We start from the raw sequence: 18,746 nt of genomic DNA, 5'->3' as shown, positions 1-18,746 counted from the left end.
TAGGTTTGTTTACCTTCGTTTTCATAATGCAGATCCTGGAGATTAACGGCCGGAGTGTTAATTGCTGGAACGTCTGCGTTCTTTGCATTCATTGTGGATCTCGAAGATTCAGAGAGCTGGAGCGTGATTTTTCTTAGATTGAGAGAGTCTCAGATCTGTTTTCGAAAATTCAAAATTTGTAGTTTCGTGTTCGCTGGTTCGCCCAATTTGGTAATGTTAATGGGCCTAATGATTCTTTACCCACAATTGGGCCAAAATTAAAGATAAAACAAATCGGCAAAAAGAATTTCCAAACCCACAATTGCTAGCAAATCAGTTTTCTCTTTTACGGGGAGAATAATCTCTGTGTCGAAAAGATAAATAAAAAAGCTTAATATGTCCAATCAAATCGTTTCTACATAAAAATTTAACAATAAAGGAATAATGCAGAAGATTAAGAAGTAAATAATGGTAATTAGTCGGTGGCTTGCACCTTGTGCATATTAATATACTCTTTTTGTTTCATAAATATTGTAATTTTTGATATTTTTTTATATATTTCAATAATAAATTTACAATATAATTGCTTTATTAATAAAAAATTTCATTTAATGTGAAGTTCCCGATACATATCTAATGACGATAATTGACTAGAGATCCTTTAACCTATATCATGATTCCCGATAAATTGGCGTCGTCTAATTAATGCAGACGACAGAGATCCGTAATCCAACTAATCTATTAATATCTAGTTAATCTGAAGTTCCTGATTCAAATTTAGTAACTAATGACGATAAATGACTACAGATCAATTAAATAATCACGATCCCCGAATAATCATCGACTCTATTATTTCAATCCGATTCACACTTAATGTGAAGTCGATAACCTAACAATTCACTCTAAAAAACAATTTTAATCGTTGTTCGATTTAGGTTTGTTTACCTTCGTTTTCATAATGCAGATCCTGGAGATTAACAGCCGGAGTGTTAATTGCTGGAACGTCTGCGTTCATTGCATTTATTTTCGGTCTCGAAGATTCAGAGAGTTTGAGCGTGATTTTTCTTAGATTGAGAGAGTCTTATATCTGTTTTCAAAAATTCAAAATTTTTAGTTTCGTGTTCGCTGGTTCGCCCAATTTGGTAATGTTAATGGGCCTAATGATTCTTTACCCACATTTGGGCCAAAATTAAAGATAAAACAAATCGTAAAAATGAATTTCTAAACCCACAATTGCTAGCAAATCAGTTTTTTCTTTTACGGGAAATTTTTATGTAGAAACGATTTGATTGGACATTTTCGATCTCGAAGATTCAGAGAGCTGGAGCGTGATTTTTCTTAGATTGAGAGAGTCTTATATCTGTTTTCGAAAATTCAAAATTTTTAGTTTCGTGTTCGCTGGTTCGCCCAATTTTGTAATGTTAATGGGCCTAATGATTCTTTACCCACAATTGGGCCAAAATTAAAGATAAAACAAATCGGAAAAATGAATTTCCAAACCCACAATTGTTAGCAAATCAGTTTTCTCTTTTACAGGGAGAATAATCTATGTGTCGAAAAGATAAACAAAAAAGCTTAATATGTCCAATCAAATCGTTTCTACATAAAAATTTAACAATAAAGGAATAATGCAGAAGATTAAGAAGTAAATTATGGTAATTAGTCGGTGGCTTGCACCTTGTGCATATTAATATACTCTTTTTGTTTCATAAATATTGTAATTTTAGATTTTTTTATATATTTCAATAATAAATTTACAATATAATAGCTTTATTAATAAAAATTTCCATTTAATGTGAAGTTCCCGATACCTATCTAATGACGATAAATGACTAGAGATGATTCCCGATAAGTGTATATTTACCTCTTTAATGAAACATTTTGGTCATTTGGATTCTTAGAGTCTATATTTGTGATAGAAACTTTTTAGTGTTATCCTAGGGTATTTCCCTATATATATCTAATAAATTTTAATTTTAATGTTTATTATAGATTTTAAATGAATATTATAATTTTTTTAATTTCAATATTAATATTTGCTATCGATGTATTTACTTTTTTTTATTTATATATAATTTATGATTTGTGATATAGTAATTATAATGTGAAACTTAGATTTGAAATTAAACAATAGTTTAATTTTACACTCTCACAACTCTTAAAATATCAACAAAATAACAAAAGTTAATTAACATATTAGTTTAGATTTTAAAAACCGTGAGACAAAACAAAATAATAAAATACAAAACATTATCTATGTATTCTGTTAGTTTATAATTCTATTATTTTGTTTTTTTCTTTTTCTTAGTTTTTATGCCTCAATATTTTTTTAATATTTTAGACAATTTTCATTCTATCGTTTACATGTTAATTATTATTTTATTTTTAAATATATTATTTTCATAATATTTATCATTTCACTGATCAAAAGTAATTTGATGTTCACCGTATATAAATACAAATTAATTTATTTTAGTTAAAAATATAATTATTCAATATTTAAAATATATAAAATATTTATTATAAGTATGAAATCGTTATTTTTTTCTATAAAAGTCATCTGGTCAATGCTTAGGTTAGTTTTGCAATTGACATTTTGTGTGTTTTTGACAGAAGACTTCTCTGAAAGTTTTCTAACTTTCCTTTGTTGACAAAAACTTTTCGAAAATCCCAGAGAAAACTTCTAAAGAAGTCATCTCAGATAAACATGTTAGTTTTGCAATTGACCGAAGTTTGTTAGAAATTTGGCTTTTTATAGAAGACTTCTCGGGAAGTCTTCCCAGAGAAATTTTTTAACGAAGTCTTCTGAAAGTCATCCCGAAGTCTTTTCGCTGTCGAAAAAAATCTGCATAGATTATTTTTGCAATTGAAAAATAATAGTAAAACATTTAATATTAATGAGAAGACTTCTTGAGAAGTCTTCTCAAATTTTGTTCCGGGTTTTGGTCAAACCTTTGGCTGGGAGAGAAGACTTCTTTTGAAGTCTTCTCTGGAAAAGTTAAATATAATCAATTGCAAAAGTAATTCAGTAGACTTCGTGTGACACTGAGAAAATTTCGGGAAGACTTTTAGAAGTCTTATATAGAAGTCTTCCTACAGAAGACTTACATAGAAGTCTTCTCTAAAAAATCAAATTTCTGACAAATTTTGGTCAATTGCAAAACTAACATGTTTATCCGAGAAGACTTCTATGGAAGTCTTCTTTGGCATTTTCGAAAAAAATTTAATTTCAAAAGTAAACCAATATTTACAAAGGAAAACTTCCCAAGATGTTTTCTCTAGAGTAGACTTCTTTAGAAGTCTTGCTTCGTAAATTTGCAATTGTTTATGTAAATCGTTATTAAACTTCAATTTTCTTCTAACTTAAAATGAATTTTAATATTTTTTTGTTAGTTCATGTTTATTATTCAATATTGGGACTCCCGAATGGAATTCATAACTTAATTAGTGATAATTATGAGATTACAAATGTTTAATAATGTTCTTAGAGAAGACTTCTTTGTGAAGTCTTCTGCGGATTGTTTTTTTATTAATCTGATGTTGTATGTTTGCTAATGTGTTATAATCTGATTTTTTTTGCAGATGATTCGTCAGTTACATGTAGTCTTTGGAGAATAGTTGTTAAGAGATAATTCTTGGGATTTTGTGGTGGATAAGAAGTTCAAGGGAGCAATAATTTTTTTCTTTTTGAGTGATGCTTCTACTCATGTCAAACTTGTTGAAATGGATAAAGATGATTACAACCTAGACATGAACAGAGAGGTTATGAATTTAATTTACTTGTTGCTAGACGAAATGATGCAACAGATGCCTCCTGATACTTTTCCTATTCATGTTACAAGTGATAGACAAGTTCGGAACTTGATCTAAATAAGTAAAACGCATGCTGTACATCTTTGTGTATCAAGCCGAGGCAGGATTGTTGGTGATGCCAACATTGATGGAAACCAAGATGCTGAAGATGTTGATGAAGTTTCAGATGAAGAGAAAGTAGAAGAGGAAGTAGAAGAAGATTATGAAGATGTTAATGAAGTTAAAAATGAAAGGGAGGAGGATGCTAATTTCTCCGATGCTGCTGAAGTTGATGATGAGTTTGCAGATTACAGTGTGTATGGAAAAGTTAAAGATGAGGATGAGGATGAGGAAGATGCAGATGATATTTGTTTTGAGGGTTTCAAAGAGACATATGCTAGTGAAGGAGGAAGCTCGAATTGGACATTTTCCGACCATATCTATGTCAACCAGAGTTTTGTTAGTAGAGATGCACTGGTTTCAGAGCTTCGGTTGTCAGCAGTGAAGCGGAAATTCTCCTTCAAAATATACAAGGCATCTAAAACTCTACTTGTGGCAAGATGTCGTGTTGCTGGGTGCGGATGGAAGGTTAGAGCGAGTGTGAAACATGGAACTAACACGTTTTGGGTAACCAAGTATCTGAGAACTCATACATGTTTTGTGTCTGACCGATTGGCACAACGGAAACATTGTACTCCGAAGTATGTTGGTAAGCTTTTCATAGATCGCGTTGGAATCATTGATATTTAGTTTTAGATATATTATTTTCATAATATTTACATTTCACTGATCAAAAATAATTTGATGTCCGTTGTATATAAATACAAATTAATTTGTTTTAGTTAAAATATGATTATTTAATATTTAAAATATATAAAATATTTATTATAAGTATTTAATTTACATTGTATTACATATATTATCAATAACGATTTGACTTTAATCTTAACTTTAATTTGTAATAATATGTATATAATCAATATTTGAAATAACAACTAGATTAGCTTTAAGATAACTAATTAAAATTCTAAATTGAACATAAAATATATATAACTATAATATTATTGTTAGAATTTTTAATATATAGTGTTAAAATCAAACTATTGATTAATTATCCCAAATATCGTGATAAATATTTATTAAATAAAAATTTAAACATTTATGTTATTTAAACTAATAATTTATCTTAAAATTATGGTGAAGATAACAAATAAGCAACTAATGACTTATCTTAAAAGTTCAGAGAAATAAAAAATCAGCAAATATATATAGGTAAATTTAGTTAATATATGTTTATTAATTATCTTAAATATCATGAGAAATATATATATTAAAATAAAAATTCAAATAGTAATATTAATTCAGCAATTTCACTTTTCAAATAATAATATAAATAGATGATTTTGTTCATATACGGAAATTAAACTATATTATGAGTTAAATATAGCTAGAGATTTGATTTTCAATTGGTTTTCTATATTTCAGCAATATCTTGTTTATATATTTGATTTTGATAACTTATATAACACGTCTATTTCTTTTACGTGTAGGTAAAGAAAAAAAGATACCAAATGCATAATCTGTGGATTACGCAAACCGTATATAATCTAAACCAGGTGATTTGAATAATATACACGTTCTGATAGTGTCAACATTCAAAATATTCAGAATACTGTATCAAGCTTTGAACATATGTTGTATAATTAAAAATATAATCACCTATACGGTCGTGTATGTTGTAATATACACGTTTACATATCTGTTACATGAGACACAGAATGTTAGTTCGGTAATGGTTATTTTTGACTGATAATGAGACATTACTATTGTAATGAACACGAAAATAACGTAACCCAAAAGGTGCTCAGATTGAAAACATTTAAGACCAAAAAAGGATATTAGATAGGCGAATAAGTTTTTTCGAAGAACATAAAAAGAGCATATTCTAGTTATTGGATGAACTTTTTATTAGTAAAAAAATAGCACATTATTCTGCAGGCTTCTTCCACTACAATGTCTCTTCTTCCACCACCATTATTTTTTCTTGCTCCATGTCACAACCATCAAGTTCAAACGCGGGTCTTTGTCCCCTCTGTTTAGAAACATTAAGACGCATTTGACGACCGAGCAAAGGTCCACCGTGAAATTCCAGTGCCTTTCAAGTAGGAACTAGAGCTTGATCCGTGCGACCGGATGTTTATGTAACGATTTATGTATATCATATATTTTGTTAATGTATTATATATATATATATATTTATTAAATGTGTGTTAGAGCAGTTATGTAAATATACAAAAAGATTGGATATATATATATACTATGTTTGATCAAATTTTATATTGACATTTCTTTCATATTTAATTGTATGATTGAAATGTATTATTAGTATATTATGCGTTTAGGTCAAAAGTTACAACTATTCTAAAAACCCAATTGGAAGAGATATAAATTGTCCCGCCTATTTTAACTAAAATCATGGGAATAAAGTTAATTTTATATTCAAAATATGAAGCTGATATTGCTGGAATATTCCTTTTTTTATTAAAAAAATTGATGATAATATTCCAAAAAGTTTATAATAAAAAAAGTTTGAACATAAGTGAATCACGTCTAATATATATGCAAAATTTTTTATTGGTAAGTTATAGTAATTAGTAAGCATTAATTTTGTTTATATACGGTAATATATACGTATTATAAGACCAAAAGCGTGGAAGCTAATTTTTAAATTGTTTTTCATAGTTTAGGTTGTTTCAATAGTTTGTTAATATTTGTTTCGATAGTTTGTTAATATATGTGTATTTTAAAGTTGATTTAATTACATTTAACTCAAATTTATTTAAATAAAACACATTAATCTAACTGAAAAGGAAAAACATTAAAATAGGAAATTCAATTTAATTCTCAGTGGCATGGAAGTGTAATTAAATTTAAAAACTAAAGGGTGTTTTTAATGGGTACTTCTATTTTAATAATATAGATTTTAATGGATTAATTTTAAAACTAAAGGGTTCTTTCTAACAATTTATCAAATGACAAATGAGTTATGAGCAAATAATACCATATAATGTTTAAAAACATAGCTATTCTTAAATATTTTTTGAATAAATAATTATTTTTAAATTTAATCAACTGAAAATAATATCCGTACAATTGTGTGAGTCAAATTCTAGTTTTATTGATGCATATTATATATTAGTGTTGCATGTTTTAGGTAACATTTTAATGATGCATGTTTTTAAAAATCTTCATTATTAAAATTATGCACGTAAGGATAACTCATGAGTTTTTTTGGTTGATTAAATGACATTATGTCCAAATTTATTTAAAGATATTTCATTAAGGTAACTGAAAAAGACAAACAATAAAATAGGAAGTTTAAATTCATTTAAACATATTTCATTAATGTAACTGAAAAGACAAGTAATAAATTAGGCAGTTTTATTCGTTTTAGGATATTTCATAAATGCAACTGAAAAAAACAAGCAAAAAAAAGAATTTAATTAATTAACTATATATTATTATACTTCTCGTTTAATAATATAGAGTTAAGTCACTTTTACACATTATAATTACATGGGGGACTTTTAACTCCTCAGACACTTTTCTATTCTTCTAACATACTTTTTCCTTTTCCCAACCCACAAAAACCTGACATTGCCCTTTTTCCTTATGAAAACCCAAAGTACTAAATTAAATCTAACTAATTTTTACGTAACATTTAAAGCTCTTAACTTTTCAATACAATTTTATCTTTCTCTATTTTTTCCTTATATTTTTTTTCTCTTTTGCCATAGTTGCATAAGCTTAATATGCATGGATGACGGTGGCGGTTGAGTTGGTGGCGAATCCGTCGATCATATTCATGGATGAACCAACGACGGGGCTAGACGCAAGAGCAGCTGCCATAGTGATGAGAGCTGTTAAGAACGTAGCTGAGACTGGACGAACCATCGTCTGCACTATTCATCACCCCAGCATTGACATCTTTGGAGCTTTTGACGAGGTATACATACAATTTCCAAAGTTTATTAATTAGGTTTTCTTTGCTAATTTTCTAATAAATATATATTGTTTTAATGATGTATAGTTGGTGCTTCTGAAAACAGGAGGTCGCATGATTTACATTGGACCACTTGGGCAACATTCTTCTCATGTTATTAAATATTATAAGTTCACAGAAAACGCTAAAGAGCACCAGATTTGCCTGAGTGATGTCTTTATAACTACGACCAGCCAACGTGTTAAGCTGCATTAAATATTCGAAATTGCTAATCTGCAGAAATTATCCGGATTGGCATTTTAGTTAACACACGTTATTCTCAAAAGAGGATTAAAAATGTGCATAACAAGTATAATCTGCTTTGTCTCTTGTTACTAGAGACATTGTTCCATCTAGTCTTCTGAACTTTAAGTATGCTTAACCAAAATGCCATTACTTAGGTATCATTTTTAGAGTCATTTTCACATCCTTAAATAAAACATCCATTTTTACTAGATTAATACATAAAATGCCATTATTCACCCAACTTTGGTGTAACCATAATAAAATACAACTTACTTATTGGTTGGTATGTACGCTGCCATAAACTTTTTTTTTGTTTTTAAAATAAAAAAAAAATCAAACCATTTAAAGAGTCCTCATTAACATATAATCTTTTTTTAGAAAACCCTATATAAATATATGGTCATATTAAAACTATAAACTAATAATTTATATGTAAATTGATTTTATATAATTAAAAGCTAACCATTATATTAATTGTTTTCCATTCACAAGGAAATTATTTTTATATTTCTTAACACTTAATATATTTTGATGAGATTTAATAAAATTATATCTAAAACCACATTTAAACTACATGAAACATATTTTATATACAGCAAATAATAGACTAAATAATATAAATGTTGAATTTTAAAAAGTTATACACTTAAAATCGAAGTTTTTTCTTATTTTCTAAAACATATATATTCTACAATATAAAAAACTAATTTTTTTTTTTGTAAATTAAGAACTATATAAAATAAAAAATAACAAAATCTCAATATTATTAATTTATAGAGTTAGGTAGCGATATATATATATATATATTTGATTTTTTTATAACCGTGGTGATCCGGCGACCGAGGTTAACCGACTAGTCCCACGAGATCCACGGCACTCCACGTATTCTTGCGATTTAACGTTAGCCCGGGTGGCCACACGAGGTTTATTAATGTATTGGAGCAATTGCTCCCTCAAGACCACTAGCCCACCAGCCCATCACCGCGTGGTTTAGGTAGCACATATATTTATCCAAACAATGTGGTTTAATTTATATTCATAAGTGTAAATATAGTGTATATATATGAAATATTTCAAAAATCATAAATCTAGGAGCAAGGCCGGTCCTGAGATTTTAGGGGCCGTAGATGATTTAGTAAAAGTTTTAATAAAAATGTTTTCTTATAAATTTGGAAACCTTTTTGATATAATTTTGGGTGTCTACGTCAATACAGTTTTTTCAAAAAAAAATAGGGTCTATAAGTGAATGTTTCATATGTGTATATATATATATATATAGTTGGGGGAGGGTTTCTGGTACATCGAGGCATCGAGCTAAATTTATATTAATAACTGAGACCTTTAGAAATTTGGGGTGGTGTCCAAATTCTATTCTACTCCAACAATTTCTGAATAAAAGGTAAGTAGATGTTAAAATGATTTTAACCTTTAAGCATTTGAGTTAATATAGTGATATACCGTTGGGGTTTCTGGTGGACCGTGTAATGATTTGAATATGTTTTAAAGAAAGCATGTATACGTATTTCCACTAATTTAGTCATATTAATCTTAAAAGTAATTGACCTTTAAGTATACGTATTTCCACAAATATGTTTTGAGAGATTGGTTAGGTTCATGGTCTTGTTAGCTCCTAATTCAGGAGTAGTGAATAGATATTTTGTATTCATTTGAGATCCAAGATATGAAAGCAGTATCAATTACGTTCACAAATGTGACTTTAAAATAGCAAAAGTTTCATATAGAAAAGTGCGTTCCATCGTTTGCAACAACCACTAACTTTATAAATATATATATATATATATATATATTATTTATCCAAAAAACAGATATTGAAGATCTTGTTCTGTTAGTCGAGTGGCAGATAGTTCACCAGGATCTTCGCCCAATGCAGAAGCAACCACTATCCTTTTCTCTTCTTGAAGAGCCAAGATCCTATCTTCAACAGTGTTATTGATAGTTATACGCGTCACAGTAACAGCCCGAGTCTGTCCAATTCTATGAGCACGATCTATAGCTTGGTCTTCTGTTGTTGGATTCCACCAAAGATCCAATATTATCACACGACTTGCAGACACCATATTCAATCCTAGGTTTCCAGCTTTAAGAGACATTAGCATCACTTGCACACTCGGATCATTGTTAAACTCTTTCACAGCCTTGTCTCTTGTTACTAGAGACATTGTTCCGTCTAGTCTTCTGAACGTTACACCGTTTTTGACAAAGTTATGCTCAAGCAAATCAAGCATACCAGTCCATTGAGAGAACACCAAGGTCTTGACTTGCGACTCAAGCGTCTTCATCACAGCTTTGATTTTCGTTGATGTAAAGTCGCTTTGTTTCACACGTAGATGATGATCTCCATATGGTTCCTTTGATGTTTTGACAAGCTGTGGATGGTCACAAGCTTGGCGTAGTCTCAAAAGCATCACAAGAATGTAAACATAGTTTTTGTTGACCGTTCCAGCATCAGCATAGGCCTCAAACTCTGATTGTGAAGTTGCTTCAAGCCCCTTGTAGAAATCAAACTCCTCTGGAGAAAACTCAGCCTTGGTCAAGTTAACAGTCTTTGGAGGGAGGTGAAGTATAGGTTGCCCGTCAAGTAATGTTCCTTTGGTACGGCGAAGCAATATACCTCTTAGAATAGCTTGAAGCTTCTTGTAACCTCTAAGACTATCCTTTGTGATTGGAACCATGATTCTTTGGCTAAAAGAACAGATTTCAGCGTACGGATGATATTGAAGAAACTTGAAGTAGCTGAAAAGATCCCAGACTTCGTTCTGTATCGGTGTTCCAGACAAACACCATCTCCTTTTGGCGTTAAGACGAGAACATGCTTTTGCAACTAGTGTTTTATGGTTCTTTATTGTCTGAGCTTCGTCTAAAACCACTCTCAACCACCTAACTCTCGCTAGTGCGCCAGAAAATTGAATGTTGCTCTGAGAGTTTTGTGGAACTTCGTTTGTAACAAGCGCGTAAGTTGTCACGACCACATCGTACTTTGCCAACTCGACAGGATCGTTGGTTCTTTTAGATCCATGGTAGACTAAAACAGAGAGCTTGTGTTGAAGAGATACCTTGTCATCAAGCTCCTTTGCCCATTGCTTAACAACACTTGCTGGACAAACAACTAATGTACCACCAGATCTTCTACTTCTAGGCTTTGATTGCGACTTCAACTTCTGTAATAAGATCAAAGCAATCGTTGAGATTGTTTTACCAAGTCCTTGATCATCTGCTAGTATCCCTCCCAAACAATTATTAAAACTTCTTTCTTTCTGTCTCATCCATTCCAATGCAATCTTCTGATGCCTCATAAGAGGTACTGCAAGAACACCAGGAGGTAAGTCTTTTTCGGTTTTCGGTTGATTCAGATCTAGTAACGCTGCTTGATAGATACGCTTCTCATCATTAACGATGGTCGTTACATGTTGTTGCCTATTAATGTGCTCTTGAACTTCATCTTCATCATCACTACTTGAACTAATGTAAATTGGATAATTCATCGTATAAACAACCTCGTCTTGATGTTTAGGGTTTCGTTTTGGAACAAAGAAATTTTTCTAGTGCATGCATGTGATCTTACTTTGACCTACATATTGACAAATAACACATGAAATTCCTAAAAACCAATTCGTTATAGAAAAGGAAAAGTTCCTTGACCGACACGAAATCAATTATTTATCTTTTTAGTATAAAAATAGGAAAAGTATAAACCCTTGAAAAAAGGAAATCACGTTCAGTATCCCATACGAAAACATGAATTACCTTTTTTTTTGGAGGTGGTGGGGAAGAAGGTGGAGATGGTGGAGAAGAAGTTGGAAGTGGTGGGGTTGGAGAAAGAAGTGGAGATGGTGGGAGTGGTGGGTCATTACAGATAGGTTTATAGTTAGTTAATTACTTGAAGATGATGAGGGTGAGAGACTAAAAATGTCATTTTCGAAAAACAAAAGAAAAAGAAAATTGATGGCATTTTCGTAAATTATATGAACTTGTGGGGTGAATAGGGCAAAACCAATTTTCAAAAAAAAAAAGAGGTTAGTTTTGTGTTTGACTTTAGGTTATAGGTCAATTCTGCAAAAAGCCCTTAAAAATATGCTTCGTTATGCTACATATCCTCGCAACTAAAACAAATCAATCAGTTATGGGAGACTATGGATTACACAAACAATTCAATCTATAGTTTCGAAGACGTGGATAATGAACCAACCATGATGATGATAATGATTGTTTATTTGGTTTGATGATCATGTCTGGCTGTGTAAAACAGACCGAACAAACAAAAACATGTCAACGTGTTACAACACAGAACGACACAGATACTTCCCAATCCCGCGATTGCTCACCACGCGCTTATATGATCTCTCGTCTTCCTTTTTTTGGATACCAAAAACTTTTCTTCTTCATTCATCCTCCTCTTTCTTTTTCGATACGATCTGACTCCAAAAGCACGAATCAAACCCTACACGGCGGCTATATATATAAAGAGAGACACCATGAAACCGATTCAGCCCCCTCCTTCCCCGATGAAGAACCGCTTCCGCAAACGTCCTGACCTCAGCCTACCACTCCCTAACCGCGACGTAGCCCTCGCTGTACCTCTCCCCCTCCCTCCTCCTCCCTCCACCACCTCCGCGCCAGCGTCAGGCTCCGCCATCTCCGCCGCGAAAAGCTTGTCCGAGCTAGAACGTGTCAACCGCATCGGAAGCGGCGCAGGAGGAACGGTTTATAAAGTGATCCACCATCCGACTTCGAAACTCTTCGCTCTCAAGGTGATCTACGGTAACCACGAATACAACGTAAGGCGACAGATCTGTCGCGAGATCGAGATCTTGCGAAGCGTCGATCACGCCAACGTCGTGAAATGCCACGACATGTTCGACCACAACGGGGAGATTCAAGTCTTGCTCGAGTTTATGGACGGAGGATGTCTCGAGGGAGTGCACGTGTCGCGAGAGGAGGAGCTCTCGGACATGTCACGGCAGATTCTCAGCGGGTTGGCTTATCTCCACCGTCACCATATCGTCCACCGCGACATCAAGCCGTCGAATCTTTTGATCGACTCGGAGAAGAACGTTAAGATCGCTGATTTTGGAGTGAGTAGGATCTTGGCGCAGACCATGGATCCTTGTAACTCGTCGGTGGGAACCATTGCTTACATGAGCCCCGAGAGGATTAACACTGACCTGAATCATGGACGTTACAACGGTTACGCTGGAGATGTGTGGAGTCTTGGTGTTAGCATTTTGGAGTTTTACTTGGGGAGGTTTCCTTTTGCTGTGAGTAGACAAGGTGACTGGGCGAGTCTGATGTGCGCCATTTGTATGTCTCAGCCGCCTGAAGCTCCGGCGACGGCGTCTGAGGAGTTTCGTCACTTTGTGTCTTGTTGTTTGCAGAGTGATCCTCCCAAGAGATGGTCTGCGCAACAGCTTCTGCAGCATCCTTTCATACTCAAATCAACCAGAGCTCCGGCGTCTTAGTTTTTGCTTTCCCGTTTTGCCCTTGTCATCTTTTTTTTTTTCCCTATATTCTTTTGCTTACATAAGTTTTGTGGTGATTGTGATTAGGGTAATGATTTGATTGGCGAAGAGACACAGTTTTGAGTCTTGTCATGAATGAAGATTGAGTTTGCATGGCTTGTAGTAGCTTTATTATTATCATTGTTTCACATCTTCCATTTGTTTTAAACTATCATTAATAAAGCTTCTTCTTTTCTTTCAGTTTGCTTATACATTTTTTTTTTTTTTTTTTTTGGTTTTCACGTATTGAATGTGTAAAAACATTTTCCCTTCACGGAACAAATAAAAATATTTCAGTTTCTTTCATTCCAAAAGGAGTTGGTATCACTTCCAGTGTCGTTAAAGTCTAACAGAAGTTTCCCTCCGACTTCATTTGCTGCTTCGTCCATTAATTGCTTGAGGTTCACGCCTCTTGTTGAAGCTACTTTTTTTTTTTTTTTTTTTTTTTTTTGATAAGTATATGAATTTCATTAAAATGAAGCAGATTGTACTTGTACAAGGTTAAACGCAGTTAAACTAATCTTGCCAAAAAAAGAGGAAAAAACAACGATAGGTTTATAGTTAGTAGGTAAGCTACCAATAGCAAGAAATTATGAAAATTTCAGCCACTGTCCTAGTAAAGTTCGAAATTTCTTTCTGGACTTCCTTGCTAGGATAGCTTGGCGGACTGTTTTGTCTATGCTCCTGAATGCTGCTTGAGGAGTGGCGGTTGGTGAGGCGTGAAGCCTTGCGTTTCTCTCATACCAGATTCTGTAGATGGTCGCTTGAATTACCAAGAGACGAAGAGTTACAGAGCTTGTGTTGTCCCTGATGACTGACCATTCAAGTAGAGCTGTCCAAGTGTGGAACAAGACAGGTCTGTATCCAAGTCTTTTTAGAACTAATCTCCATATCTGCTCACTGTAATCACAACGCAGGAAAGTATGATCTCGGGTTTCTGTGAAACTCTGACAGATACAACAAGATGTGTCTAGCTGCTAACCCCATGAAGCAATGCGGGATCTTGTCGGAAGCCGGTCCAATTGAGCGACCCACATCAGGAAAGCATGACTTGGAATATGACCGCTGTACCAGATTTTATGTTCCCATCCTTGAGTAGTTCCATGGTGTCTAAGCGAATCCCAAGTTAGACGTGTAGAGTAAGCCTCGCTGGTGTCATCACCAACCTGCCAAACATAGTGATCAGGAACAGATGACATGGAAGGCAGTGGAATATTGCAAAGCATTAAATGGATTTGTTCGGCTTCAGCAGATCTAGCAGGTCTGATCCTCCATCCCAACGACGAGCAGGCGGAGCTCACTGTTGCTAATAGCGGAACTCCAAGTTGTCTAGGCCCCGAAGGCCCTGTTATCTTTATGAGAGGCCCTATGGAGGACTAGTTATCAAACCAGAAACTTGCCTTCATCCCATTGCCAAGGACACATCTTAGAAACTGTTCAGCAAGAGGCCTAAGTTTAAGGATTGATTTCCATATCCATGATGACTGTTTTTCCTCATCAATGCTCCAAAATTTCTGACCATTTAAACGATGCACTTTCGTCCAAAGAGCCCACAGTGATTCAGAATCAGCAAAAAGTAGCCAGATCAGTTTTAGATATAGAGTCTTGTTCCACATACTCAGTTCACGAAGACCAAGTCCTCCTTCAGACTTGGGAAGACAAACTGATGTCCAAGATACTTTAGCTGCTGCCCTTTCGGTTATGTTTCCATTCCAAAGAAATCTGCTGCACAGCGATTCAATTGTTTTAACACAACCTTTAGGAAGGAGGAAGGTGGAGAACCAGAAGTTAATTGTTCCATGAATGACTGAGGATGATAATTCTCTTCTTCCTGCGTATGATAAGGCTCTAGATGTCCAGGAGGAGAACCGCGCCTTCAGTTGGTCAATTAAAGGCCTATAATCACAGATTCTGAGCTTGCGGTGCATCAGAGGAAGACCTAGGTATCTCACAGGCAGCGAGCCAAGAGAAAAACCCAAACCAGTAAGGTCACAAGTTTCTGTCTGACTCAGACCCGCAACATAGAGCTCTGTTTTACTCAAGTTCATTGAGAGACCCGACCATTCAGAAAATCTATCCAGCGTAAGAGAGATGTTATTGAGCGACGACACCTGCCCATCAAAAAAGATCATTACATCATCTGCAAAGGCCGGGTGAGTGACTGGCGGATTGGAGGCAGCCGGATGGTAGCCGATCAGACCTGTCCTATAGCTCGAATTCAACATCTGAGCAAGAACCTCCATTGCTAGTAGAAATAAGTAGGGAGATAGGGGATCACCCTGTCTCAAGCCTTTCGTTCCTTTGAAATAACCTCCTAACTCCCCATTAACAGCCACAGAAAATCTGGTAGTTGTAATGCATTGACTGATCAGATTTATAAAATAGGGAGGCAGGCCCAAAGCTTCTAGAATGGTAATAATGAAGCTCCAGTTAAGGGAATCAAAACTTTTTTGAGATCCACTTTTAGCATTGAGCGTTTGGATATGTTCTTCTAGTTATATCCTTGTACCAGCTCTGTAGCCATCAACACATTCTCAAGTAGTAACCTGCCCGGAATGAACGCAGATTGCGTATTGGAGATGACATCAGGTAGGATCTGCTTCAGTTGGCAAGAAGCTTTGCGATTACCTTATACACAGTGTTGCAACAAGATATTGGTCGAAAATCAGTGATGTTTACTGCAGGCAAGAAGCTTTGCGATTACCTTATACACAGTGTTGCAACAAGATATGGGTCGAAAATCAGTGATCTTTACTGCGCTTTGCTTCTTTGGGATAAGCGTGAGGATAGTTGCATTCCATTGCTGAAGTAGCTTACCCGAAGTGAAGAACTCTGTTACTGCGTTAATCAGATCAGTGCCAACAATATTCCAGTTTGCCGTAAAGAACTCAGCCGGGTATCCATCGGGACCCGGTGACTTATTTCTCGGGAGGGAGAAGAAGGTCTGTTTAATCTCTTCACGGGAAAAAGGAGCTGCAAGACTGTCAAAACTAGCTGGTGGGCACTGATAACTTATTAGAGAGGCAATCTCATTAGTAGAGACAGTAGTTTGGAAGCTGGTCCCACCGAGAAGTTGCTCAAAGAAATCTACCGCGTGTTGCATAATTTCCTCTCTTGTCTCCAAGATACCATCGTTCTCGTCGAAGAGAAGAATTATTTGATTCTGGGAAAGCCTAGAACGGATTGAACGATGGAAGAACGCAGAGCCCATATCACCTTTGTCTATCCAATTAACTCTTGACCGTTGATAGAGGAAGGACTCCTCAGCTTTAGCAAGAACCGCCCATTTGGCGTGAGCTTTCCTTTCGTCTGCTGCAGCTTGAGGAGATTGGTAATTGAACAGAGTGTTCTGAAGTTGGATAAGGTCACCCAAAGCTTCCTGAACCCGTTTCTCTATGCCTGAGTAGTTGTCTCGACTAAACGTACGGATGATGCTCTTGAGTTCCTTTAGCTTTTTTGAGATTTTAAACATAGCAGAACCACAGAACTGCAGAGAATCCCAGCACTCCTTTAGCAAGATTACAAATTCCGGATTATCATTCAACAAACTTAAAAACTTGAAGGGTTTCTTTGGCTTAGGCTTCAGATAGTCCAAGAAGACACAACAGGGGGTATGATCAGATATCCCTGAATCCCCAAATACTCCCAGAGAATTTGGAAAGGCATTAAGCCATTCATCATTGACAAGAATCCTATCCAATTTCTTTGAGATGATAGAGGAGCCTTGATTATTCGTCCATGTAAAGGCGTTGCCACAGAATTGAAGGTCCGAGAGAGAAGTAGTGGCCAGACATTGATTGAATTCACGCATACCTCTGGAAGAAGAAAATCCACTAGATCTAGAATGCTCAGAAGCAAATCTGACTTGATTAAAATCACCGAGAATCAGCCATGGCATCCCCGAAGAACTCGAAGATGAAGAAAGAAATACCAGTTCAGACCACAGCTCACGCCTCATTTTCCGACAATTAGAGCCATACACAAACGTCACCACAAACTCTGTCGAAACGAAGGGAAGTCTGACTTTGCAAGTGATAGACTGCAACGACTTATGGATAATCGAGACAGTCACAGAAGGGTTCCAAATGACCCAAAACGAAGGGAAGTCTGACTTTGCAAGTGATAGACTGCAACGACTTATGGAGAATCGAGACAGTCACAGAAGGGTTCCAGATGACACAAATTTTTCCCAAATCCGAGAACTCGTAGTTACAATCATACCGCCAACCTGAGAAGGTCCTACCAATGATAGAAGGAGCCTTCACACTACTGACATGGGTCTCAACGAGACCACCAAAAATAGGGTTATTACTCCTCATCCATTTCCTAAATCCGCGACGTTTTATTTTATCATTAAACCCTCTAACGTTCCAACAAAAAATATCCATAGAGGGGGAATTATCCATAGAAATGAAAAATTTAGAGGTTTAAAGGGCCTCCAGCCCTAGCAGCAGCTCTAAGCAGTTTCTTCTTTCTGTTCGAAATCACTGTTGTGTAATGCTCTCGGTCCTCATCCAGAGTGTCCTCATCGTTAGTTAAACTTTCAGGTTCAGATTCTGACTCTGAGGTAATAGAAGGAGAAACAGAGCATTTCCTATTGCTATCAAAGAGACTAGCTTTCAGGTCAATACAGAACTTATCCTTGTCTTGATCAGATAAGGGATGTTGAGATGAAATAGGTAGTGACTTAGAGTTTCTTCTCGAACCCAAGGGGGGATCCAAGTTTATTCTTTCCTTGGGTAGTTGCATAACACTGTTTGTTCTGACCCATTGTGAGGAGGTCTTCTTAACTGATGAGTGCTTCTTCCGGAGGTCCTCTGAACTAACACGAGCGGGAGGGTTGCCTGACCCTGTGACAATCGGAAGTTGGCTATGGATAGGTGCCTTCCCTTTACGTTTTTCAGAGCGTTTGTCTGCGTTGTTTTTCGGACAAGAATTTATGTCATGCTTCACGGAGTTGCAGGCCGGACATTTCGGAGGAGCGGAAGGACACTTAGAAATTGTGTGGCCAACTTTCTTACAGTGACTGCATAGGGATGGAAGCCAAGGACACGAAACCAATATACGGAAAACCTCGCCTGATTCGAATTGATCATTCACCGCTTCAGGGAGAGGCTTGCGAGGATCAATCACAGTATAGACCTTTGCCACTTCAATGTTTGTAAGGTTAA

The 18,746-nt window shown here is 35.1% G+C and overlaps 3 protein-coding genes across 3 annotated transcripts; 1 reads left to right on the top strand and 2 right to left on the bottom strand.

Moving 5' to 3' along the window:
* Window positions 1-9,793: 9,793 nt before the first annotated feature.
* LOC106337909 (uncharacterized ATP-dependent helicase C23E6.02-like) lies at window positions 9,794-11,562 on the bottom strand. Its single transcript, XM_013777010.1, is given in 3 exon segments — window positions 9,794-9,936; window positions 9,939-10,589; window positions 10,671-11,562. Coding segments are annotated over 3 exon segments (1,686 nt in total).
* Window positions 11,563-12,495: 933 nt separating this feature from the next.
* On the top strand, window positions 12,496-13,764 carry LOC106340795 (mitogen-activated protein kinase kinase 5-like). The gene has a single exon (XM_013779634.1). The coding sequence runs from the start codon at window positions 12,553-12,555 to the stop codon at window positions 13,534-13,536; it is 984 nt and encodes a 327-aa protein (XP_013635088.1). The 5' UTR covers window positions 12,496-12,552; the 3' UTR covers window positions 13,537-13,764.
* A 788-nt stretch (window positions 13,765-14,552) lies between these two features.
* On the bottom strand, window positions 14,553-17,894 carry LOC106337908. The gene is made up of 5 exons (XM_013777009.1): window positions 17,797-17,894; window positions 16,255-17,702; window positions 16,122-16,203; window positions 14,976-15,918; window positions 14,553-14,741 (listed from the first exon to the last, which is right to left on the bottom strand). Exons 1-5 carry the CDS (start codon window positions 17,892-17,894, stop codon window positions 14,553-14,555), a joined length of 2,760 nt encoding a protein of 919 aa, XP_013632463.1.
* Between the last annotated feature and the right edge of the window lie 852 nt (window positions 17,895-18,746).

The sequence above is a fragment of the Brassica oleracea genome, chromosome C4 (assembly GCF_000695525.1).
Source record: "Brassica oleracea var. oleracea cultivar TO1000 chromosome C4, BOL, whole genome shotgun sequence".
Classification (NCBI taxonomy): Eukaryota; Viridiplantae; Streptophyta; class Magnoliopsida; order Brassicales; family Brassicaceae; genus Brassica; species Brassica oleracea.
The sequence above is the reverse complement of the archived record's forward strand: the minus strand, read 5'-3'. Positions and strand labels throughout refer to the sequence as shown.